Source organism: Cydia fagiglandana, chromosome 25 (assembly GCF_963556715.1).
Source record: "Cydia fagiglandana chromosome 25, ilCydFagi1.1, whole genome shotgun sequence".
Taxonomy (NCBI): Eukaryota; Metazoa; Arthropoda; class Insecta; order Lepidoptera; family Tortricidae; genus Cydia; species Cydia fagiglandana.
In genome coordinates this window covers 2,257,410-2,284,794 of record NC_085956.1, presented here as the reverse complement: position 1 = coordinate 2,284,794, position 27,385 = coordinate 2,257,410, and the positions used below count along the sequence as shown (strand labels likewise).

The following is a 27,385-nucleotide window of genomic DNA, read 5'->3' as shown; positions in this document are numbered from 1 at the left end:
AACTCAACCTTATCAATATTGCATTAAAGATTAAAGCAACAGTAACAAGTGAATATAATTTGGCGAATAAATTTTCTGAAATATTGTAATGGCGCCCAAAATCCTCGCTAAATCGGCCATATTGGATTGGTTTTCCCGCCTTTTCTTCGGGTGCGTTCACTTTAGTACATTGGGATTAGGATTGTGCGGACAGAAATTTCATTATTTTAATTTAGCTATCTGATTTGCGATAAAATGAATTTGTGAGTGAATATTACGAGTATATAAATTAGAGTTCGAACGAGATTAATGATTTTACTGTAGAGATATAAGGTATTAATAAATTTAGATAGGATAATATTAACAAATAAAATTATTTGATAGTCAGGTACTCGAAATCCTTATTGGGCTATATGTATTATATTAATATGTACAACACAAAAGTACTATAATTCTCGATTAAGGGTCCGTTTTACGCCCATAGGCTTTATATTTTATGGCAAAAGCTTAATAGTGATTGCTTTTAGATGGGCGAAAGCGATGTGTGGGTTAATGCCGTCATCTATAAATTCAATAATGGTTTTATGAGATATAAAATGAAATTAATTATCTAGCCATCAAATGCCTTCTTCATAAGTCGCAGTAAACGCAATCTTAGTGCCATCTATTGATTAAAATAAGAATGAGAATAATAATGGTTAGCAGCGACATCTAGCGTTGAGTAGCGTCATTATGAAGCTGTCAGACAACATAACAGTGATTTCTAAATATAGTACGTAAAAACTATTATAGATGGCACTAAATTCAAATATATGTATTTTTAGGAATTTATGAACGAACGAAAAGCGGACTGAATATAATTTACAGATATATTTGAATGCATTTTTTGCAATTATTTTAATAAACTTAATTTTATTTGCAAAGACAACGGCCAACTCGTACTTGACCACTCGCAAATGACAACTGACTGACAAATGTCATTTTTTATTTGTCAGCACAGTTGGAAACTTCATCTTCATCGTGAACATGTATTGTTATTATTACATGTTTTTGTAAAGTTTATACTTTTAGGTATCCTTTATCCTGTTAACAACGATGTGAATAATCAAAATCGAGTGCCCATGAAACTTTGTAGTATTAAATACAGCTACAATGAAAGTGGTTGAAGCAAAAATAGTGGTACTAGGATCACAAGGTGCGTATTTTTCTTACCTTTGTTGTGATATAACGCATTATGCGTATAGTTACATAAAAACTGGTATATATTAAAAGGAATGCGTTCAATTCTTAGTATAGTTTGTCTAAATAGATTATTATTCGATTAATAATGTAATTGAAATAACCGGTTTACAAATATGACAATTTCGTAACGTCTATTTTTTTTTGGCTGTCAAAAGTTTTTCTCTTGCTTAGGGCATCTGCTCGGTAGAGAAATTTATACCTTGTGTTGTTGGATTAAAGCAGGGTTTTGATTGGTTTGTTAAAAGTAATATATTCTTTTATTTTAAAGATAACAAGAGTTATAAAAGTTTCCTGCTATATTTTCATCGTTCATATACTGCGGCTAGTCTAGTTTTACTGTTGTTTTAATATTTGTTGAATCATATCCAAGTCAAGGTGACCAACATAATTTAATATGTATTTTTTTGTTTAGCCTATTTGAGTGTCCCTCTATTGGGCAAAGGCCTCTCCTCTGGTTCTCCATAACTCCTGATTTTGTGCGTTCTCCGGCCATTTGTAAATGATAAGATAAGATAAGATAAGAATAGCCTTTATTGACCAAAATAGAATTATTACATATTGCATTTAAATAAATTCACATTTCATTTATCATTATATTAGTTTTAATATCTTTCCTATCAAATTTTTAATAAATATAGAAACCAAGTCACGGCAACGAGAGATACACAGTGGAGTACCACAGGGTTCAGTTTTGGGCCCCGTGCTTTACATACTATATACAGTTGACCTGCCGCGTCGCCTAAAATGCAGTATTAGTACTTTTGCGGATGACACCAAGTTATTTGCTAACCCACTCGTAGATTACAGCCATCTACAAGATGATCTGAATGCATTAGCAAGCTGGTCTAAAGAATGGCTAATCAATCTGAATTCTGCCAAATGTACTATACTTCACATAGGAAATCGGAACCCCCGCCTAACTTACAACTTGGATGGCACTCCACTAACGGCTGTAAAAACACAAACTGACCTAGGCGTTAAGATCTCAGAGGATCTAAAGTGGGAAGAGCACATCTCTACAATGGTAAAGAAAGCCAGAAGCCTGATTTACCTCATTAGAAAAGCTTTCAAAACCTTGACACCAGAAATGATGTTAAAAATTTACAAAACCTATGTCAGACCCATACTGGAATATGCTTTTCAAGCCTGGAGTCCTTACTTTGCCAAGGACATAGATATGCTGGAGAAGGTTCAACGGAGTTTCACAAAACTACCAAGGCAACTTAAGAACAAGCCGTATGAGGAGAGACTGAAGGAACTGAAGCTCACTACTCTTAAGCACCGCAGAGAACGTGGAGACCTAATAGAAACATACAAAATACTGTCTGGGCACTATGACCTCAAGGATTTTCATGAGATGTTCAAGCGCAACAACAACACCCGTCTGAGAGGTCATCACTTAAAGTTAGAAAGGCATAGGTCCCACAGTAACCCATACAAACACTTTCTGAGCAACCGAGTAGTGAGGGCTTGGAACAAACTCCCCGAAGATGTGGTTTCAGCACAAAATGTGAACCAATTTAAAAATAAATTAGACAGACACATCAATACATCTACTTGTCAACGATAACTATTAATGATTACTGGATACAGGCAATATCAGTTGTCACAACTGCCTGCCTGCTTACACAATAATAATAATAATAATATATTTTAATGTCATTGTTTTTAGTATTTTAGTCTGCCTTCTTGGCATAGGCCTCCTCCAGTTCTCTCCACGTCTCTCTATCCTGTGCCGTCCTAATCCAGTTTACTCCCGCATGCTTCTTGATGTCATCTGACCACCTCATTAATGGTCTCCCTTCTCTCCTCTTTCTATCTCTAGGATACCATTCCGCCACCTCTCTATCCCACTTATTTCTACCTTCTCTTGCCATATGTCCAGCCCATTTCCATTTTAACGTTTTTACAGTCACTGATACATCCTTAATTTTAGTTTTCTTTCTAATATCTGTCAGTCTTACTTTGTCTTTCCTTTTTACAGATAAGATTGATCTTTCCATGTTGTGTTGGCAAACTTTTAATTTTTCGAGATCTTTCTTAGTTACTGCCCAGGTTTGACATCCGTAAGTCATACATGGTAGAACACACATATCAAATACCTTTGATTTGCAGGACAATGGTAAATCTTGGTTTTTTAGAATGTCTCTCAATGACCAGTAGGCTTTCCATGCGTTAACAGTTCTTTTTTCAATTTCTTTACTTGTCATGTTTGAACCTGTTATAATTTGTCCTAGATATGTGTATTCCTCGACATATTCAATCTCTTTTCCATGGACAAGTATAAGATTTTTGGTGTGGTTTGACATAACCTTGGTCTTCTCTGTGTTCATTGTTAGTCCTACTTCAGCGCTTTGCTCAGCGAGTTGCTCTAACATTTCTTGTAGTGATTGGGCACTTTGCGCAAATAGCACTAGATCGTCCGCAAATCTCAGGTGGCTTAGTTTTTTACCATTTATGTTTATGCCTTGATCATCCCAGTTGAGGTTTCGAAATAGGTGCTCTAGCACGGCTGAGAATAATTTTGGTGAGAGTGGGTCGCCCTGTCGCACCCCTTTACTGATAGAAAATTCTGTTCCCATGGCTTCTAGTTGGATTGCCGAAGTACAGTTATTGTATATTTCTTTGATAATCCGAATGTATTTTTTGTTTACTCCTTGCTGTAGCAGGGCGCTCCATATGCTCGCATGCTTTAAGCTGTCAAAAGCCTTATTGTAGTCCACAAATGCTAAGTAGTATATTTTCCTGAATTCTGTTAGTTTTTCGATTACTTGTTTGACTACAAATATGTGGTCTATAGTGCTAAAATTAGATCTAAATCCTCCCTGTTCTCTTGGTTGGTTTTCGTCTAATGTCTTCGTTAGCCGGTTTAGTAAAATCTTTGAGAATACTTTGTATAGGTTTGGCATTAAACTTATAGGTCTATAATTGTTTATTGATTGTTTGTCTCCTTTTTTGTGTAGCAATATAATAATAGATTTCTTCCACTGCTCTGGTACTTTTTCAGTCCTTAATACTTCATTAAGGATACTTGCCAGCGGTTTAGAAATTACTTTTAAAGTGGCTTTTAACATTTCATTTGTTATTTTGTCTGGACCAGGCGCTTTCTCTGCTTTTTGTGATTTTATGGCAAATTCTATTTCTTTCTCTAGGATACTTGGCACCTCAAGTGTTTCTTCTTCAGGGTTTTCATGTAATTCTACAATAGACTCTTGGTTAGTGTCACTATAGAGGTCTTTGTAAAACTCTGTAGCTACTTGCAGGATTGAGGTCCGTTTCGACTCCTTTTTCCCCCTTTTTGATCTCAAACTAGGTATCCATGTAACCATTTCTCTCATGTCTTTAAAAGCTTTCTTGACTGCGCCTGTTTTTTGTATGTAGTGCTCGAATGCATCTCTTTGTTTTCCCTTTCTATAGTGTCTGATAGCTTTGTTTATGTCTTTGCTAATTTGTGTAATTTCGTTTTTCCTTGTCTTCTTCTCCATCAACATAGTTTTCCTTTTTTGCATGAGAGTTCGTGCCCTGTCTCCAATCTTGTCTTTTTCTCTGTTGCTTGAGGTAATATTATGGGATACAGTAATTAACGTTTTTTCTAGACGATTGTATTTTTCTTGTAGATTACTTATTGAATCTATTTTTTCCAATGATTTTCTGATGTTATTTTGTACCTCGTCCGAGAGATCTAATGGTCCACGGGCTCTTTTTGTCAGATTTACATTTTTTCTACTGCGTTTAGGCATCTCTACAGTAATCTTAGCCCTTACCATACGATGATCTGATCTGAAGTTTAGTGAGCTAAGAACATCCACATCCTGGAATGTTTTTGGCCGGTTTGTTAATATAAAGTCTATCTCATTGTTGTAGCGTTCACCTGGGGACATCCAAGTCCATTTCCGACACGGTCTTTTCTTGTAGAAAGTGTTCATGATGTAAAGGTTGTTGCATAAGGAAAAATCTATCAGTCTTTGACCATTGTCGTTTCTGTTGCCAGTAGAGTGATTTCCCACTGTGTTAATGGATGTTTCGTTTTTTCCAATTTGGCCATTAAAATCTCCCATCACAATCTTTGCCTTGTGTGTAGTGGCCATTGTTGAGTTAAGTTGATTGTAAAAACTTTCTTTTTGTTCTTTAGTTGCGCAGTTGGTAGGAGCATAAACTTGTACTATTGACATTGGCTCTTTTTGCTCTGGGAGTTTCAAGTTTAGTATAACTATTCTGTCTGATATCGATATAAATTCTGTGATATATTTCTTCAGTGAGATGTGTACTAGAAAGCCAACCCCGTACTGCCCTCTTGTTTCTCCTTTGTAGTACATAATAAAATTGCTATGTTCTTCTATTTCTTCTCCAAGACGGCGTACCTCACTTAAACCCACTACATGCCAGTTTATATTTTTAAGTGCTTCTTCAAGTTCGGCCAATCTCTCTGGAGTTCTAAGTGTGTTTACGTTAAGTGTGGAGATATAGAGGTTTTCTTTCTGTTTTGAGGTTGGTACAGTTTGATAGTGTTTGTCCTTGCGTTTTGTAGTATTTGTTGCTGGAGGGGTGCGGTCCTGTTCTCCCACGGTGACCGCTGTCCGGATTGGGAGAGGTGTTGAAAAAGTTGATTTAAATTGTTGTTTCTTAATAAGAGGAGTTGAACTGTGGCCTATGGCAATTAGTTTTTTGTGCTGTTCGTGCTGTTCGTTTGTGCCCTATGCCTCATTACTTGGAAGGCATTGGTTTTTACAACCTTAGAGGATGGTGTTTGTTTACCAACATATGAGTTTTTGTCTTCTTCCGAGGGGGGTGATTCCGAGCGTGTTCGCTTGTTTGTGCTAGGGATGACTACTAATTTGTCATATTTGATATAAGCTTTATTTCCATTTGCTTGTTCCTTTTTGACAAGGGGAATTAAGTTTTTGCGAATCTCTAGAACTTCCTTTGTAAAGTCTTCACTTAAATATATATTTTTTGATTTTAGATACTTGATCAGTTTAAAAGCTTTAAATTTCATTTCCTTACGCACAAATCTGGCTTGGATCGGTCTATTCTTGTTGGGTGTAAACTTTCCAAGTCTTCTTGCATAATCAATATCACTTTCCCCGATGTTCATCTCCCCACTATCTTGAAGAAGTTTTGTGACTTTCGCAGTGATGAACTCTCCTTTTTCTTCAGGCACGTTGAATAAGATGATGTTTTTTTCCTTGTTTTGTCTTGACAAGGATTGCACTTGTTTTTGAAGGTTGTCAACGGTTTCCCGGTAGGTTTTGTTTTCCGTTTCCAGCGCGGTAATTCTGCTGCCGAAGCTTTCTTCCAGTATTTTTGTTAAATTTTGTGTAATTTCCGCCGTCTGGGACTTCATCAGCCTTGTCATCATTTCTTCCATTTGTGATTCGTTCATTTTTCTTTGTTCCGATTTTGAGGTTAAGTTGTCACTATGGTGTTTTTAGCGCGGACAACAGTTTTTATATTAAATTTCGGTTTTAGTTTTATGAAATGTGAGTCCAGTTCTTAGACTTTCGTACGATTTCTATTTAATCTTTCACTTTTCCACGAATTTCTTATTAATTTCCCAGAGATGAAAAATTTGCGATGTCACTTGTCAAAGAGCCACAGATAAATTTGTAAATGAAGGTGTCAAAATCGTCTTCCCATCTCCTCTTGGGCCTACCCCGCCCATGCTTCTTTACCGGCATTCACCTGGTGGCTATGTTAGCCCACCTATCCGGATGCATGCAATAAACGTGACCGGCACAGACCTGCAACAATAACTTTACCCTTAGCTTATCCTTATTATGTATTGATGGATGTTACCTCATTATTAAATATATATTATGGGATAATGTTGCACAAATTTACCTAGCCTCACAGGCTTTTGAACTTAAAGGCTCATATGTGATGTTTTCAACCAAAAGGTACCACTTTGTCAGTTGTTGATAAGGTTTATTTCTAATTAAAGCTTTATGGAATAGCGCCTTATTGACAACCAACAATAGGAACCCTTTTGGTCGAGAATGGCACATATTGTGGTAACCATATGGATAACAATACAATGTTTTTTAACATCATTTTCTCAGGCGTCGGCAAAACAAGCCTTGTGGTCCGCTACATAGGAAAAATGTTCTCCAAACACATCTCGCCCACCATCGGAGCATCATTCTTCACTTGCAATATCAATGTTGATGGAGCCAGGGTGAAACTACAGGTTAGCTCAATATTATATACACCGTGAAATTTTAGTGGTTGTTTTCCCGCAACGAAATGATTCTGCTATCGATATACAGTCGATGTGTAATCTTTTTTTTTAATAATGTTAAGAAATGCCACATTTATAAATGTGTCGAACGAAACTCGAAAGTGACCTAACACCAGTAGTAGTACTGCAGTACGAGGGTCGCACTGAAATATTCGGGAATGGGACACTTAGAAATAACATAATAGAAAGAGGCATATAATTTATAAAAATGTAACTCTTTATAAAACTTTTAAGGTATATTTCATTTGGTTGTCATTTGTATTTAAGAATTACTGGCAATTTGAAAATTGTATGTCGAACATTATTTGAATTTTTGGCAAAGTGATTTTTCCGATCAAATTTTTAAACGGTTTTCAATATGCCCTCAGCGAACAAATAAAAGTTACAATGGGCTTCTGTTATTTTTTTATGAACTAGAGTTCATCGTACGCTCGTTTGCGGTTAAAATTAAATATGAAAGTCACTTTCATTTTATCCCATAGATGATCTTAAAGAAGCATGTCATTCCAAAGCGACGTCAAAAATTAAAATCGCATTTGTGCTGTTAATTAAAAAGACTGCCAAAAAAGTTGCATATCGGCAGATTTCGACATTCCTAAATATTCATATGACAACAGTAAAAAAATATTATATATATATATATATGTAAAAAAAACTTCAATTCCGTTGGCTACTCCACGAATTTCATACAAAACCACTAAGGCTCCAAAATCGCCATACAAAAAGGACTTTGGGATTATGAGCCGTGTGCATTACAGAATGATTACTTTCAAAAGAAAATTTATATGCGTGGTCAGTTTGAGATTAAGTATGCATTAAAATAAAGATTGACTGTCTAGATGCGACAGTATTCTCTATTCCCGACATTTTCAGTGCAACCCTCGTAGTACCTACCTAATTCTTATGAGTGAATGAAACATCATTAGGCCTTGTGCATCTTTACAGATGATTTAAGCAGCATCTATGACTTATTAACTAGCGACAGCGTCGCTCGTGGCTATATAACCCGATCCTTGAACGGCACCGTCGCCCACATTTGTGACAAATAAAAGTGCATTGAGGATCCGCATCGAGGCGACCCTCATCGCGCATGTGTTTTATTGCCCGTTTTCGGGCCAAGTCTTGAAACCAGGACCTATCATGGGTTTCGCGACCTCTTAGAAGGCTGTTTCTCCACTCCACGCGGAATGAAACAAAATAACCTAAAAAGTAGTTCCATTTATTTTTCCTTCACACATTTTACGTGCAGTTAGTTTGCAGATCCTTAAAAGTAAACATAACAAGTTAAGATCAAGCTTTTAATGATCAAAAACTTAAACAAACACTTAAACTTCCCGATACCGCAATAATTGTTCGAACTGCAATCCGCCACGTTCAATACACAATCACCTCTGGCCTGTGCATGTGCTGGCGTTTGAAACTGCCCGTGGTTAAGCAGCCGCTGTGTTGCGGCGACAATTGTTCGTCCGTGTGGAACTTGAGGGTTTAAAATCCCCCGAAGACGCAGCGACTGTAAATGGTCCGTTCCGCGTAAAGTCGCCGGGCGGCGTGGGAGTCGTAGTTAGCCCTAGCGTACAGCTGCACCATCGCGACGTACTCTAAATTAGAATATTCGTAATGTCGATCCATTTTACTAGAAATAGCAGTGATGACATTGACAGGATCTGTTATCACATTAGTTTAATAAGCGAAGAGGATGTAATTATTCGATTTACCAAAGTTGACACAACGTAATGGCAATCATCAAACTAATAAAAAGGTTTTATTTCAGCTGTTAATCGTGAAGGAACAGTCTAAGTAAATTTTAATTTCAGTTGTCAAACAGTAAAGCACTCTAGCCTGTTACACAGTTTAAAAAAGTAACATGTGCTTGTTTATTTGTTTATCTGTTTACAATATCGGGAACTGTCGTCGACTTGCAGTTTTAGTGTGTTACTATTGTTTTTCGCTTGTTCGAGTTTAGGTTATTTTTTTGTAATTTTTTTTTTTGGAAAACAGTTTATTTATAAGTTTGTGTATCATAATTCGAAAGTACTACTGATAGCAAATCGCCCTGCCGCGGGAAAACAACCACTAAAATTTCACGGTGTATAGTCAATTTTGAGACTCATTGATTTCATATTTTTCACAGACCAATGACCTGACTTATGTCTAAACCTGGTAAAAAAATCGGATTTTGACGCGATTATAAAAAACCAAAACTCCTGGAATGGAGCAAACTCGGATTACGCTAATTTAGAACCAAATGAAGGTATTTAGACGATTACCAGCTTGCTGGGAATTAATTCCTAGAAAAAAGGAAGATTTGATTGGCATACATAGTGTAATCAATCTGTAACACAGAATAAATAACAGTACTAGGTACAGAAGACTCACTCTCTAACAAAACTCTTCTGTTACGATCAGCACAGATATAAGCCGCTAGGTGGCGACAGTGCCCCGCGCGGCTTTTGGCTTTCCCCAAAATTGGGGTGGAACGGATGTATTTTTAGCTACCTGTAGCAAAGCGACGAAATCGCGAAGTGAGCCACGCCTGTCTGTACTTTAAATATGACAAACCGATATTCCAGGTATGGGACACAGCGGGGCAGGAGCGGTTCCGCTCAATGGCGCCCATGTACTATCGTAACGCCAACGCCGCGCTGCTAGTCTACGATATAACTAGCGTTGGCAGTTTTACTGCGATCAAAACATGGGTCAAAGAGCTACAAAGGTCAGTATTAATTGTGCCATTAACACTCAATAACAATGATATTAGGTCATGTACTATCATAACGCCAACGCCGCGCTGCTAGTCTACGATATCACTAGCGTTGGCAGTTTTACTGCGATCAAAACATGGGTCAAAGAGCTACAAAGGTCAGTATTAATTGTGCCATTAACACTCAATAACAATGATATTAGGTCATGTACTATCATAACGCCAACGCCGCGCTGCTAGTCTACGATATCACTAGCGTTGGCAGTTTCACTGCGATCAAAACATGGGTCAAAGAGCTACAAAGGTAAGGCCTTATTAATATACTCTCAAGAGCCGTCTTAAACTATGCTGGGGCCCCTGGGCACTTAAGAATTTTAGGCCTCTTGGAAAGTAAAGAAAGCTAATTAAACTAACATTTTTCTACTATGATCTTCTATTTATTATGGATTATGGATAAATACTGTTTACTGTCTGTCCTTCGGGGCCCCCTGAGGATGGGGGCCTTGAGCACGGACCCCGTGTTCCCGTATGGTAAAGACGGTACTGTCAAGAGCAATAAAATGGGTTACTTTGGACTCCGAATACACTATAGATATATTACCATTCACCCTTCATTTAATAGTAATAAAATCGGTTCATGTTTATGGAATTTTCCCTGTAAAGTAACCATTTTTCATATACCTACATAATTAACGCAATTCATATTCCGAAAGATACATTTGCACTCCCGAAAACCTCAAAAACGACTACCTCCAGTGGCAGCTTTGTGAAGATGTTTCCACATTACCTATTCGGAAAGGGCTTCTTCCCTTCCAGGAGGGATCAAAGCACTTTTCTGTTTTAAAACATTTTATTGGCAGTATAAAATATTAAGATAAATATGAAAATTTGCTCGTAATCGTTATTTTTTGCCCGGGGCCATGTATTACTATTTGACAAAAAGTCATCAATTTTTGTCAATCTTTTTTTCAGCAATGTGCCAGAACCAATGGCGTTAGCGCTTGTAGGCAACAAATGCGACTTGCACGAGTCCCGCGCGGTCCCGTACTCCGAGGCCAAGCAGTACGCGGCCGCCATCGGGGCGCAGTATTGTGAGACCTCGGCCCTACACGACCAGGTATTGAGTTCTCTCTCTCTCTCTCACTCTCCCCCTCCATCCGCCCTTCTCTCTCTCCCTCCATCCGTCCTTCTCTCTCTCGCTCTATGCGACTTGCACGAGTCCCGCGCGGTCCCGTACTCCGAGGCCAAGCAGTACGCGGCCGCCATCGGGGCGCAGTATTGTGAGACCTCGGCCCTGCACGACTAGGTATTGAGTTCTCTCTCTCTCTCTCACTCTCCCCCTCCATCCGCCCTTCTCTCTCTCCCTCCATCCGTCCTTCTCTCTCTCGCTCTATGCGACTTGCACGAGTCCCGCGCGGTCCCGTACTCCGAGGCCAAGCAGTACGCGGCCGCCATCGGGGCGCAGTATTGTGAGACCTCGGCCCTGCACGACTAGGTATTGAGTTCTCTCTCTCTCTCTCACTCTCCCCCTCCATCCGCCCTTCTCTCTCTCCCTCCATCCGTCCTTCTCTCTCTCGCTCTATGCGACTTGCACGAGTCCCGCGCGGGCCCGTACTCCGAGGCCAAGCAGTACGCGGCCGCCATCGGGGCGCAGTATTGTGAGACCTCGGCCCTACACGACCAGGTATTGAGTTCTCTCTCTCTCTCTCACTCTCCCCCTCCATCCGCCCTTCTCTCTCTCCCTCCATCCGTCCTTCTCTCTCTCGCTCTATGCGACTTGCACGAGTCCCGCGCGGTCCCGTACTCCGAGGCCAAGCAGTACGCGGCCGCCATCGGGGCGCAGTATTGTGAGACCTCGGCCCTGCACGACTAGGTATTGAGTTCTCTCTCTCTCTCTCACTCTCCCCCTCCATCCGCCCTTCTCTCTCTCCCTCCATCCGTCCTTCTCTCTCTCGCTCTATGCGACTTGCACGAGTCCCGCGCGGTCCCGTACTCCGAGGCCAAGCAGTACGCGGCCGCCATCGGGGCGCAGTATTGTGAGACCTCGGCCCTGCACGACCAGGTATTGAGTCCATCTCTCTCTCTCCCTCTCCCTCCCTCTCTCTCTCTCTCTCTCTATTTCGCTCTATAATGGCAACAAATGCGACTTGCTCGAGTCCCGCGCGGGCCCGTACTCCGAAGCCAAGCAGTACGCGACCGCCATTGATGAGTTTCACAATACTCTGCCATTCATCACTTGGATGGTTGGCAGTCCTCAACTGTGCGTTTCTGCAGAAACTTCCTGCCTCGCACAGCCAAACTGTGGAATGAACTGTCGCCTGCGGCATTTCCGGACCGATACGACCTTCAAACCTTCAAGAAAAGAGCGTACTCCCATCTTAAATGCCGGCAACGCGCTTGCAACTCTTTTGGTGTTGCGGGTGTCCATGGGCGGCGGTAATCGCTTACCACCAGATGATCCGTCTGCTCGTTTGCCTCCTATTTCATAAAAAAAAAAACTTCGGCCCTGCACGACCACGTATTCAAATCATCATCTTTCTCGCGTTATCCCGGCATTTTTGCCACGGCCCATAAGAGCCTGGGGTCCGCTTGACAACTAATCTCAAGAATTGACTTATGCACTAGTTTTTACGAAAGCGACTGCCATTTGACCTTCCAACCCAGAGGGGAAAGGCCCTAGGCCTTATTGGGATTAGTCCGGTTTCCTCACAATGTTTTCCTTCACCGAAAAGCAGCTATTAAATATCAAATGATATTTCGTACATAAGTTCCAAAAACTCATTGGTACGAATCGGGTTTCGAACCCGAGACCTCCGGATTGAAAGTCGCACGCGCTTACCGCTAGGCGGCGCTTCGGTTGGCCAGGGTGTTGTCATATAATTTGGATTCTGGTTAATATGTTACTATAATGATATGTTTTATTTTCGCAGGGCATTGACCAAGTATTCCTGAGCACGGCTACAGCGCTACTGCAAATGTCGACCACAACCTTGAGCGCTTCGCTACGCTCTTACGACTCGGCAGAGGGCGACACCGACAGGGTACCCACAGGTAATTGTCATATTACTCATATTAGTAAAAAATTAAAAAAAAACCGACGAAAAATTTTTTTTTCGCGAAGTAGACCTAAACTCATATTAGAAGGAAAAGGTGCCTTCTTTTGCCCTCTGAAATGTGTTGTTAAAACCTTTCGCATTCCTCGTGAAGACCATGCCATTTGATCCTAAAAACAAACCTGATCGATTGATCAAAAAAAACCATATACCATTAATAAAAATTATTTTATGTGTATTTTAATTTAACCCTTTATAAAGCTTGGGTGTCAGGAATTATGCAAATATGAACCCTATCACTTTAAGTTAAAGTTCAAAATTAAGTGGGAAAAATATTCCTTCTGCCTTATAAAGGCTTAACATCTTTATAGAGCCTTCTTCTTCCAAATCATAAAAGTCGATTAAAAAATGGTGATAATAAAAGGTGACTCTGTTTAACAGGTGACCCCACAGAAGACCCGGCGACGCACACGGGCAAAGTGGAGCTCCCAGCTTGGAGCATCGACAGCATCGCCCACGGGGAACCCGCGAGGAGCATGTGTTGTTAGCACCCCCCCTCCCCTTTACCCCCTCCTTAGCACTCACGACCAACACCCCACCTTACCATCTCCTTACCACTCGAACATTATAACCTCTAGCCGCCCATACGTCAAACCTTGCCAAGCAAAATGAAATTTTATTTTGTCGACACATAGTTCAAATTAGAATGGAACAGGAGACCTTTTTATTGGTCTCTGGGCGGCTATAGGATAAAACAATACAGTCATTCGACGAAGCTTCTATAGTCTGTGTCTTTAGGTATTTAAATAAAAGTAAACAAAATCTACCCTCAAATGGCTCCTTAAGCCAGTTGAAGGTATGAAAACATTACACGATCAAACAATGTAGGTCAAAGTCAGGTCGTTCATTCTCAGATCCAGGCGGTTTTTATTTGGTCGGTTAACCAATAAATGTAGAAACTATCCGAAAATGTACAAATTGTTTACATTTATTTAAATACCTAAAGGTACAGAGTATAGACAGGGCAATCGTGCGGGGTGCGAGGGGCGAGGGGAGGGTCGCGCGCACCCGAGCTGCATACGTTACCATTGTTAGTAGCTCGGTACTACTTACAGGGCTTGCGTGTCTTATTTGACTGTGCAATATTTGACTTAACAGGCACTGTTATGTCTGTGACAACCCTATATGTGTTCTTGTGTGATGTCTGCATTTACGCAAAAAAGGCGTCGGCCCACTGTTACTTTTTACAATGTGTCCCGAGTGTCAACTTGATTTACTTTTACAACTATAGTTCGTTTTTTTAGCATTAGAAAGAACTTGAAAGAAGGTTAGCGATCTTGACATGCCTTTTAATTGAAAAACGCTTTTTAAAAATCAGTAACTATTACTTATGAAAGCAGAAGAATATAAATGATCGTATTAGATTCATAATTGTTACATATTTGCTGTGACTTATTTTTAAAACGTGTTTTTCAATTAAAAGACACATCAAGATGGTTTACCTTTTTTCTGCAATGCTGCAAAAAAAACGAACTATAGAGATAATCACTACGTGTTATGTTTTATGAGACAATGATAGCACAGAATAAATAAAGAAAAGACACTTCCTACTAAACCGAAGTTTGACAGCGGTTCAGGGACGAATCATGTTGTACCTCTCTAATGTATGGCTCTATCCCTTTCGGCTACTTAGGGTTGTCAACATTCAAGGCTTTATCTTATCTGTGGCCGTGCACGCAAAGGGACGTCAAGTGGTGCCGACCCTAATTGCGCGGAGCAATGATGAGCCGAACGGAGCCGAGTTTTTCCGAAAGGAGGAGTGTCTCCCCACTGATGATAGATACTTTCGACGCGTAGTCTGATCCGCTACTTTTGATGCTAATTGTATGTGTACAGCGGTATCCAGACGGGACTCATCAAATCGGTCGATTTGATCAGAAATGAAATTGGCGTCAATCTCCAATTTTTTGATTTATGGTGATATTAGAGCCATCTAAATTGAAAAAATGCCCCAGAACGAAAATACTGGCCCCACAAATTGGTATTCGTGCGTCCGCACCTCATTTTATCGGTAATATCGGTCATTATCGGTGGTTGAATTCGGCGAGCGAAATTGGCGTTTGCGTCTGCACGTCCTGATTCGATCGGGCAATTTAATAAGATCGGCGACCAATTTACGAGCGAGATGCATAGAAAGTTGCGTTCCCGATAGCGTTTGTCAGTGCCAAACTAGTGGTAGCCACACTGAAGTATAGTGCACTACTTAACCTCTAGCCGCCCAGAGACCTATAAAAAGGTCTCCTGTTCCATTCTAATTTGAACTTTGTGTTGACAAAATAAAATTTCATTTTGCTTGGCAAGGTTTGAAGTATGGGCGGCTAGAGGTTAAAATTCTATGAAATACCTACGTTGCCTTATTGACACTATCTTGCCTTAATTTCTTGCCTTTTAGCCTCAATGCCATGTCCCGCCAAAGTAAGTGGCGCTGGAAGAGGTGTTAGTACCTAATTATGATAATAATTATATACAAAGATATGTTTAATAATTGTGTTCAGAGTATAATAAATAATATTAACGTTGTTTAATAATTAAGGTAGTTATAAATAATTATAAACGTATTTTAATCTCAATTTGTATGTGTGAGGGCTATATGGGACCAATTTTTAAGTGTTGTTAAATACCTAGCTATTTATTAGGGGCTGTCCATAAATTACGTCATCGATTTTTGACCCCCCCCCCCCCCCCTATAATCATCCAAAAATCATGCTTCAAATGACCCCATTTCCTCCAACTTCATGCTACCGTCATCCGATATCCAGACCCCCCCCCCCTAATTTGAAATGACGTAATTTATGAATAGCCCCTTAGATAAATAAACCCCTTTTTATATGTCCTGAGCCGTGCAAAACGCGAAGATGGTGATGATGACATAAATAAATAAATAATAGATGTAAATATCACTGCTGGACCATCTATAAAACTCGGCTGGTCGTATTTCCACTGTTTAACTTTTTTTTAGCCTGTTGACGCACCGCCACTGATAATTTTGTATTAAAAATATGATTAAAAGAAGTTATTACCTTATACCTACTTACGTAATCGTATTAATGTTTAAATATGTGACGTCCCACAGGTAAAGGTACCTTATGGCGGTTGGCGCTTACGCTATTATTAACGCCGCTCCAATATTATTGCGGCGCTATGCGTCATAAGCGCCAGCTGCCGTATGATACCTTTTACCGTGGAACGTCACATATTACTATTATTATATTTAAGTTGATATCACAAATTATTGAAGTTCGATGCAACGAATTTATTTGCCGTAGTTATATTCTGTAGTTCTACTAATGTTTGTTTTTTTAGCATTAGAAAGAACTTGCAAGAAGGTAAGCGATCTTGTCATGTCTTTTAATTGAAAAACGCTTTTTGAAAATCAAATACTATTACTTATGAAAGCAGAAGAATATAAATGATCGTATTAGATTCATAATTGTTACATATATGCCGTGACTTATTTTTAAAACGTGTTTTTCAATTAAAAGACACATCAAGATTGTTTACCTAATTTCTAATGCTAAAAAAAACGAAGTATAGTGCGCTAGTCTAGTGCTAATATGTTTACTTCTATTCTACCAATAATGTTAGAGTTAGACCATGACACACACAGGCGAAAAATCAATAAAAGTCGGACAAAACCAAAAAACTTCTAAGTAGCCCCAACAGGCAAAAACCAATCTTAGCGGGTAGTCCAATAAACAGTGCACGCTACTCGCATAATCATTTTCATGTTAGAGTCATCTACGCGACACGTTCTCATTCCAAAGTTCGACTTGTTCAAAGGCGAATATTTTAGTGCTCTGCGAAGTGTTACTTATGTGCTTACTTATTTATCATTTGCTTTCAGAAAGTTGTGATTTAATGATGGATACCCTTCCAGGAGGTAATAACCTAATTACTAATAGTTACTTTTGATAGCTATGCTTGCTTGTTTATTATAAAAAAAAATAAGTGTAATGTCGTGTATTTTTTGCATATTGTTCAACTTCACCAAGGAGAAAAGTACAACTTCCTGATAGATCCGGTTTTGATATTATCAATTTTAGAAACTACAGAACTTGGGTTTTAACATACAACCATTATTTTATGCGACCTTACGCGACGTTTTAACAAAATTTTCATTTTAATCGATGACTAGTGTAATCAAGCATGAGCGCTTAGTCACATTTTTTTTTAGGCAAATGGCTATGGAAAAGACTTTTAGTGTCTTCCGATCCTTATATAACAGGACTAAGAAAATTGGGTAGTAAAAAGTCGCTTCCCATATGCCAAAATGTTTTAAATCTTTTAGAAGAACCAGATATTATGATCAAAATTTAATAAATGTCATAATATAATTGTAATTTTGTTTTTATTAGTTGGCAAACGTGCATTAATACGATTTCTATAGTAATCCTGAATGTTTAGGTTTTGTCCGACTTTTATTGATTTTTCGCCTGTGTGTGACAAGTCTGCAACGATTTTGTAGCACACGAAGTGCAAGTGTTATTTTAAACGTGTAACTTCAAACGTGTTTTTAAAAGGTCGGCAATTGCGCATGTAACACCTCTGGTGTCTGAGTCCATAGGCTACGGTGGCTGCTTGCCATCAGGCGGGCCGTATGCTTTTTTGCCACCGATGTAATATACCTAAAAAAAACTTGAAATTAAGAGGTATTAATAACACTTGCACTGCGTGTGCTATCAAAATCGTTGCAGACTTGTCTTGGTCTAACTATATTGTTACACATTTGCGACAGACGGGGACAAATGGGAAAGTATTATTCCCATTTCACCCCATAATAGCATAATACTATAAATATTACTTTGAAGTTTTAACTCAGTGGCGGGTTTGCCCTATACTTCGTTTTTTTTAGCATTAGAAATTAGGTAAACAATCTTGATGTGTCTCTTAATTGACAAACACCTGCGATCATATATAACCATGGATACCGCCTTTAGGAACATTACCGTTCAAATTCTCGGACCAAATTAGCACACATACACAATTACGCCTACATTCAAATAAGACGACGCGTTTACAGAGCCTGTAATCAAAGCTGGTAAACGAAATAATAGTCATCTTTATTACACTAATGGTACATAGCTAAGTGTAGATGAAATGCATATAATGTCAATAACTACCAATCAGCGACATTAATCCGCTAATAACCTTCTTGCTGTACGTACTGGCCGCTGAGAGTTCGCGGTTCATATTTGATTAGAATATGACTTGGACAGGGATAGGTTTATGCCATACAGTGAAGAACCAGTCAAATAATTCACGTATAATAATTTAATGCAGATTAAAAGATAACTAGTTAAAATGTTGTTATGACATGACAGACTAACTCAACATAAGTAAATATATCATTGTTGTATAAATGTATTCCGCTATAATAAGTATTTTGTATATTTTATTATCAATCTGCATGGCAGTGCGAAGTCACGTTCAGGTATAGTCTGTCGGTTTTTCTAAGATCAAGTACGCCATAGTAAATGTATGGCGAACTTGATCTTAGAAATCGGACTGGCTATACAGTCTGCAAAATTTACATGGGTACACGAATCGGGTCAAAAATATTTGAACAGGCGGAGTCACAATAAATCCCCACTTTTCAGAATATTTTATATGTTTATAGCCGGTCAAGCAAGTTTGTCAGTAGAAAAAGGTGCAAAATTAAAATTTTGTATAGGACCACAGCCGTTCGCGCGCTTACATTTTCTAAATTTGCCGCTCTTATAATATTTTAAACTTTCGCGTTTTGAACACATATTAACTCACATTATACGAAACGAAACTGATTTACGTCGGTAAATCAAGGTAATTGAATATAATCCGCGTTAGACCCCTCTATAATGTGAGTTAATATGTTTGCCGCTCTTTTCTACTGACGGAAACGGCTTGAGAGAGAACATACCTACATATATGTGACAGTAGAGGGTGGATTCAAATGATCAACATTTTCAGATAATGTGTGTATTTGTTAAATTAATTCAGTGAAAGCATGATAGGAAAAATGTATCTACATATAGGAGACCGCGTATGATTATCTCACGGGTTATATCTCATGAATAGAACATATTCTAGATATCTTGCCAGGCATCCACTCAATTTCATGTCTCTCTAATTGGACAGCTTTTTTTCATAGTTCTCTACGAATAGCATCTTGTGGGAATCTGAATGGAAAGTAATGTAAAATGACAATACCAAATTTGATTATTAATTTGAAATAACTAGGTAGTTTTATTATAGCTCCATCTCATGAAATAAAAATGGAAAATACAAATCTGTAAGAAGGAATTTATTACTACATTTATAATTATATAGAAAATACCTAAACCAAACACAAGTTAATAAAATAGTCTACTTCATTTAGCATAACACCATCCCTATTATCCTCGCAATTTAAAAAGTCGTATGTTGTTATGAAAGTCGTATGCAGTTGTTACGTTTTAGCTTAGCACGGTAGTATTGAAAACAAATCGTCATGTTTTTTCCAAATTCTACTGAAGTTATCTGTTTACTACAAGTGAAAAGTGATTCCGCTGTCCTTGGTATGAACTAAAATAACTTCTGCACCACTTCACGACACATGAATATATTTTTAATTACAAAAAAACGTTGTTTTTATAAATCAATTTAGCCATTTGTCACTGACTGTCATCTCGGTCGTAATGAGATTGCCAATCGAGCAGTTTGTAAGTACCGCCTATCGCGGGGTAGTTTGCGTTGGGTCATAATTGAGCGGACAGAATACTTCCATGTATAGCATTTCGCTGACAAACACATTTTAAAAATAAGTTACAGCAAATATGTAACAATTATGAATCTAATGCGATCATTTATATTCTTTTGCTTTCATAAGTAATAGTTTTTGATTTTTAAAAAGCGTTTTTCAATTAAAAGACATGTCAAGATCGCTTACCTTCTTGCAAGTTCTTTCTAATGCTAAAAAAACGAACTATAAGGCCCCGTAGGCCCGGGCCTAGGGCGGCAAATTGTGACAAAAAATTCGCTGATGATAACAAGAAATAACTCAAAATGTAGTCAATATGATGAGTGCTGAGGAAGGGGCGGCTACAGGGCCTGGGGCCTAGGGCAGCAAATACTGCAAATCCGCCACTGTTTTTCCTATTTTGTATAGGTTTTTGACAGTTTTATGTAGTTTTGTAATATTTTACTGTAAATTGTATTTGATACTATTGAAATTATGACGACATTGTGATGTGATATATCAATAAAGATATTTTGAATGAAGTATGTTTTTTATTGAAAAATTAAATTTAGTTTCGTTTGTCATCATTTAATCGAATGGGAATTAAAAGTAGTATTTTTTTTATTGTATTTGTACATAATAAATAAATGTTATTGGTAAACTTGTCACTTAAAATTGATTTTTAAATTTTTTTCGTATAACTTACTTATTGCAAAGTTTTAGGTACTTGTCACTTTTTGACATCTATCAATAAGGATATTTAGACTACGTCCCATAGCAGCAACATCACCATCAAAAAGGCCTTTTACACTATGTAACAATAAAAACTTGTTTTTTTTAAATTAATAATATCTCTGAAACTAGGCGAATCTCAAAAAAGTTTATAGTACATTTTTGTCTCTAAATATAATCAGGAATACGCTGTTAAAATTATTCGGTTTCCTCATGTTACACCGTGTATGAAAGTCACTAGAGACCTCATACTATTTTCACTGTGACAAGATACAAATTGGGTTATAAATTAAAACTTTCGACCATACTTTCGACTACATAAAATTCTTATACATACATAGACTAGGAATTCTCTAGGCCGAGTTTAGAGCAATTATTTTATGCAACCGATGATGCCTAAAAGGGTGCGCGGGACGAGGTGAGCGAAGTCCCATGCCGTGATTGGTACGTTCAAAGACACGGACGTCACACAAAGACACTTTCAACTCGAACATGGAGTAAAATTACCGTATGCGTGGCAGAGGGGGTAGCGCTACTGTGCTCAGTCTGGTAGATGTCTGTGACTTACATAAAACAGTACCATAATAAAACAACCGCATTTAAAACATCATTTTATTAAAAACATTAAGTACATTTTCCCTTTTTAAAACAACCAACTTAAATAAACTCACTAATAATCTTAACATAATCTCAAATTTTAATGTTGGTAAAACATCAATTTTTTTTTTAAATGCAAAATTATAGTTCGTTTTTTTTAGCATTAGAAAGAACTCCACAGAAGCAAGCGTGCAGTTTTTATCAGGCTCTTTAGTTGTTAATAATTATTGAATTATCTAATGTAGCATGGTCAATGCATATAAAATACTTCAAATTATTACCGCTAAAAGTGCCGGATTTGGAACCACAAGCTTACTTCTGCGAAGTTCTTTCTAATGCTAAAAAAAACGGACTATAAATCTTCACTCAACTTCAAGACTATTATTGTCTTTTTGAACCTTTTACACTATCTGTGTATAGGTATGTATATTTTTCTAGCTTAACTTAATTAAGACACTTTGTGATATAATTATCAAACTATACTTCGTTTTTTTAGCATTAGAAATAAGGTAAACAATCTTGACGTGTCTTTTAATTTAAAACACATTTTAAAAATAGTTTACGGCAAATATGTAACAATTATGAATCTAATACGATCATTTATGTTCTTCTGCTTTCATAATTAATAGTTTTTGATTTTTAAAAAGCGTTTTTCAATTAAAAGACATGTCAAGATCGCTTACCTCCTTGCAACTTCTTTCTAATGCTAAAAAAACGAACTATAGACTTTGTGAAAACGAATTTTTAAATGTAAACACTTAACATATTCAGTGCCGGCCCGAGCTACGCACTACGAGCGTAGCCGATAACATGGGAAAACCCGTATGTAGCGAAAAGCGCCTACGAAGAGAGAACCCGCCTCGCGGGTCGCTGGCAGTGAATGTGTTAGAACTAGAGATGCAACGGATAGTTGTTTGGCCGGATACCGGATATTCGGCCTGACCATCAACCGAATATCCGGTATCCGGCCGCCGGATATTCGGCCAGCGGAACTATACCTACATTTCGGTTTTTCAGGTGCGCATTCTGCAGGTTTGACCTGTTTCCTAGTGAACGTTCGCGCGGACTCATTTCTAGGTTCGAAATGAATGCGCGTGCAAGTCAATGGAATTATTAAATTGTTTTAAAATAATAAACAAGTACGATTATGACCGTGTCAATTTGTTTACTCCGAAATCGAGCAATGTTACTATCCGGTATCCGGCAAGATAGGAAAATAATGGCCGGATAGGCCGGACACCGGATAGTAACCGGATATCTGGTGCATCTCTAGTTAGAACCCGGGTCGCTGGCAGTGAATATGTTAAAATAGGCGTTTTGTCATTTTAGCTTGGAAGACAAATAATTTAGTACATTTCTTTAATAGACTTTTTCTTACTAGTACAATTGGAATGTAAAATACTTGAAGTTTACAATCAGTTCAAAGTTATTTAGGTAATAGATACTTACATATATTTTTAAATATTTTCTTTAACCCTTCGCATGTGATCAGTGCGTATGAATTTAAATCCATTATTTAATACAATATGTTTACTTAAATTAACTGATCTGATCAGTGCTTAGTCATACGTAGGTTTAAATTATTGTCATGTTTTAGAAATATACACAATACAAGATGGACACGTAATAACAAGGATATAATAACCCGTTTGACAAGTTTGCTTCTTAATTCTAAAAGGCTTCGTAAACTATACTGAAAATCGTAATTCAAGACCAAAAAATGTAAGACAATGTTGCCCATTTTTTACTAGCGCGTCTTGCATTTATGTAAAACTAAATAAAAGTACTTTTTTAAATCGTAGAAGTAAAATCACCAATAAATAAATTATCTTAGCGTGTTTATTTATAAAAAGAAATTTACTATTTTACAAACCAATTATTGCAGTGGCAACATTGGCTTACTTTTTTTGGTCTTGAATTACGATTTTCAGTATAGACTGGTAAGTATTATCTGTATACGTTTAAAAAAAAATAAACGCACACAGTTTAACCTTTTCGACGCCGTGTTAAATACAACAGCTCTCACTCGGACGCCACGTCACCGAAGTGTCAAAACTGAAATTGAACTTTATGCACATGCACGTTGGTATATGTTGCTCTGTGGTCTGTGACCGATTAATCCGTCTTTGGCGTTAGACCTGCGGTGCGGATATATCGGTCATTGGCGTCCAAAAGGTTAACCATGGTATATTTGCTATTGGTGACAGTCTACAGCTCATCTTTAACCCCCGGTAAGTCCTCGAGGTCCTCCGGCAGCTCGTCTCCAAGACCGTCGGGCATCTCGGGCGCTCCGCCCATGCCCATGCCGCCCATGCCCATGCCACCCATGCCGCCCATGTTGAAACCGTACGGGTCCGGGCCGTGGATCTGTAATTACATTTCAAAATTAAGTAGATTTTAAAAATGTAAGCCTTTTTTAAAAGCTTTTTCCTGGCAGTTTTTGAAAAATATATAAAAAAGTAAATAAATAAATGATTGAAAAAGCCTCTTTATTTCTTTAATTTTACACACATGCATCTTTCAATATCTGGTCTGGTCTGGTTTACAATAGGTATAATAATTTGAAGCCCCACTTAAATATTTATTATATTCTGTTTTTAGGGTTCCGTACCCAAAGGGTAAAACGGGACCTTATTTATTACTAAGACTTCGCTGTCACCAGGCTGTATCTCACGAACCGTGATAGCTAGACAGTTGAAATTTTCACAGATGATGTATTTCTGTTGTCGCTATAACAACAAATACTAAAAACAGAATAAAATAAAGATTTAAATGGGGCTCCCATACAACAAACGTGATTTTTGACCAAAGTTAAGCAACGTCGGGAGTGGTCAGTATTTGGATGGGTGACCGTTTTTGTTTTTGCTTTTTTTTTGTTTTTTTTTTGCATTATGGTACGGAACCCTTCGTGCGCGAGTCCGACTCGCACTTGCCCGGTTTTAAATATTTGTTGTTATAGCAGCAATAGAAATACATCTGTGAAAATTTCAACTGTCTAGTTATACACTATTGTTTTTTTTACTTAATTATTTCTATTCCTGTATGTGTATGGTAAAATTATTATTGTATACTATCAAATTCTAAAAAGTTAGTAAATTGACTAATATTTGTGGCTTTCCATCAGAGAAGGGTCAAGTCAGAAGAGCTTTCTATCAGAATTTCAGATAAAAAGGACCTTATTGCACTAGTAGTATAAGGACCCTTTTGTGCCGGAAAGCCACATTTACGCCAATGTTCCCACCTTAATGTATTCCCTCTCCATCTCCTCCGTCCAGGTGGTATCTTCCTCGGTCGGCAGCATCCAGTCCTCGCAGTATTTTGTGTGCTTGAAGCAGATCTGAAAATTATATTATCTAAATCAGCGGTTGGCAACAGGCGGCCCGCGAACCTCTCACTTGCGGCCCCCGAGCCGCCCTGGCTATTTTGTATGTAATATTAACAAACGACAATGTCTGATAAAGTCATAAATATTAACAAAGTGCGGCCCGCGTCAACAACCTTAACTACTATGTGGCCCTTGGCTAAAAGGTTGCCGACCGCTGATCTAAATGTATATGTCGGCGGCCGATCGTAAGATCAGGCATATCGTGAAATTCCTAGGCATATCGTGAAACGTGAAAATCTTTGACTCGTTCCCTGAGTCGATGGAGCCCCGCTACGCGGGGCTCCTATTTCTGGGCAGTTTGCCCTTCGGGCATCTGAAGCAACCTAACGAACCTATCTACCTATATATTGGTTTAATGTGACTATCCTCAAAACAATACACAGGAACATTGCGATCTGCCTGATCTTACGATCGGCCGCCGACATATACAACAGTTCCGTACACACTGCAGTTACTTAAATAGGTACTTACAGATGTATTGCATAATTGTTTTCCATCGTATTTTCACGGACACGCACGAACGTATCTTGTTACTCAGTCAGTCTCGGTACAAAAAGTACTGAAAGTCACCGAATAGAGAGATCACGACTAGGAAGCTTCGAACCGTACCCGCCAAACTTTCATTACTTTTGATATATTGTTCAATAATACTAATATTGAATAATTTTAATAATATTATTGATAATTTAATAATTTTAGTTTAATTTTTTACAGTGATTTTTTTATAATGAATAATTAAGTACCTATTTGTGATTTTAAAATCGTAATTTAGAAGACATATTTAATGTACAGAATGTACCCACTATCCCAACACGACCTGTAACTTTTTGTTATTAATAAAATATTTAAATATTTATTTTTGTATTTGTATTTGTAATAAAAACGCGTTGATCTTTCGTATAAACCCACCATTTTTACAAACCCTAAACATTCAGCTGTCAAATATAGACGGTCAAGCAGATCTTGCCAGTAGAAAAAGGCGGCTAATTTGAAATATTGTCTCATAGAAAATTTGAATTTCGTGCCTTTTTCTACTGCCAAGGTTTGCTTGACCATCTATAGTTTTTTTTAGGGTTGCCAGCACTAAAATACAAAAATGGCGGCAAATTGAAATCTTGCGTCCTTTTTGGGACGCCCTTTAGCATGATAAATACGAACGTTTCCGAGGAAATACTATAGAAAACAATTACGCACTATATCTGTACAACCAATTTAAGGTGCCGTAAGTTCAGAGAGCGAAGTTTTTGAAAAATCGTAACGGTTTTTTAAATTTACAATACGGTTGTCAAAAATTTTATCTTGAGTATTTTCTCTCGTGACTTCATCGATACGATCGATAAAATACAAAAAATATGTCAAGCGGTTCACGAAAACTTGTAAAATGTCTGTAATCGCCGATAGTGATGGTGTTCAATAGTTTTATCATCATCATCAGGCTATATTAGTCCGCTGTTGCGCCCTAAAGAGCGCCATAGCGCCCTGTCTTCAGCTTGCCGCATCCAGCATCTGCTTGCAGTCTTTCGCAGATCGTCATCCCATCTGGTCGGAGGGCGTCCTACACTACGTTTGCCGAGTCGCGGTCTCCACTCAAGAACACGTTTACCCCAACAAACCATAGCAGCAATAGTTTAATACAACGGTCGGCAACCCGCGGCCCGCGGGCCTCTCACATGCGGCCCGCGAGCCTCTACCTGGCTACTTGGTATGTAATATTGACAAATTACAATGTCTGATAAAGTCATAAATATTAACAAAGTGCGGCCCGCGTCCACTTCGTTAACAGCTATGTGGCCCGTGGCTGCTAAAAGGTTGCCGACCGCTGGTTTAATAGATACCTCGTTGAGCGCGTCTGGCATGACGTCATCATGCGGCCGATGCTTGTACAGCGAGGTGATCTCGTCCTCATTCTCTTCGAACATACGCTCGCACTGAAATACAAACAAATCAATTATCAGAGATGTGAAAAATACTTTATAAAAAGTATTTAAATACAAAATACAAATACTTCATTGATAATACTATTTCAAATGCAAAATACAAATAGTTTTTGAATTTGTATTTAAATACAAAATACGAAATAGGTATTTTCAAAATACTTTTTAAAAATACAAAATACTTTGCGATAAAAGGTACTCTGAGTAGTGAATACCTAGTCTGAATTAAAAAGTATTACTCGGAATTTCCGAGTTGAAAAGACTCTTTATTCTTTGAAATCAATCCTCTATCTAAAGTGCAAATTTCTAGTTGTTTGCTCATATTAACCGGTAGGATATAGGTATGGATGATGGTTTTTAACGGCCAACTTTTAAAGCATTAATTTGTAATGTTTTACAGCTAGTATAATGCCTCTTGTTAGTGTGATGAAAACGTCTCGTTTGTGTTTCACCAGGGCAGAAAAGTTTCTCCTCTTGTGCCTTGAAACCCTCGCAACTCTCAAGATTCCACTTTTTTAACCCCTCGCTACGCTTGTGGTCATGTGCGACGTTACTAAACAGATTCAACAGTTCCATGTTAAAAGAATGAGAGAGTTGCCAGGATTGTAACATCAGAAGAGATTGTAGCTCCTACCTACATTACCTACCTACTATAAAGTATTTTGTATTTTGAAAATAGAAAATAGGTCCCAAAAACTATTTCAAATAAAATACAAAATAGTTTTCTTCAAAAGGTATTTAAATACAAAATACAAAATAGGTATTTTGCA

At 38.1% G+C, this 27,385-nt stretch overlaps 2 protein-coding genes across 3 annotated transcripts in view; one reads left to right on the top strand and one right to left on the bottom strand.

Annotated features, from left to right (window-relative positions):
• LOC134677080 (protein seele) overlaps positions 1-27,385 on the bottom strand; it is a 222,735-nt gene that overhangs the window by 190,628 nt on the left and 4,722 nt on the right. The window contains exons 5-7 of one of the 2 annotated variants that reach the window (XR_010099988.1): positions 26,517-26,609; positions 24,538-24,633; positions 22,088-23,663 (exon numbers count right to left, since the gene is read on the bottom strand). Coding sequence is in view for 1 of the 2 variants with exons in the window: in XM_063535528.1 (XP_063391598.1) it covers positions 23,505-23,663; positions 24,538-24,633; positions 26,517-26,609 (348 nt within the window). In the remaining variant the exon portion in view is untranslated. Of the gene's footprint in view, positions 1-21,634; positions 23,664-24,537; positions 24,634-26,516; positions 26,610-27,385 lie in introns of those variants that run through there. The other variant, XM_063535528.1, reaches the window with a different exon arrangement.
• Positions 993-13,783, top strand: LOC134676903 (ras-related protein Rab-31). The gene is made up of 6 exons (XM_063535286.1): positions 993-1,174; positions 7,281-7,408; positions 10,030-10,172; positions 11,133-11,277; positions 13,091-13,211; positions 13,655-13,783. Exons 1-6 carry the CDS (start codon positions 1,132-1,134, stop codon positions 13,759-13,761), a joined length of 687 nt encoding a protein of 228 aa, XP_063391356.1. The 5' UTR covers positions 993-1,131; the 3' UTR covers positions 13,762-13,783.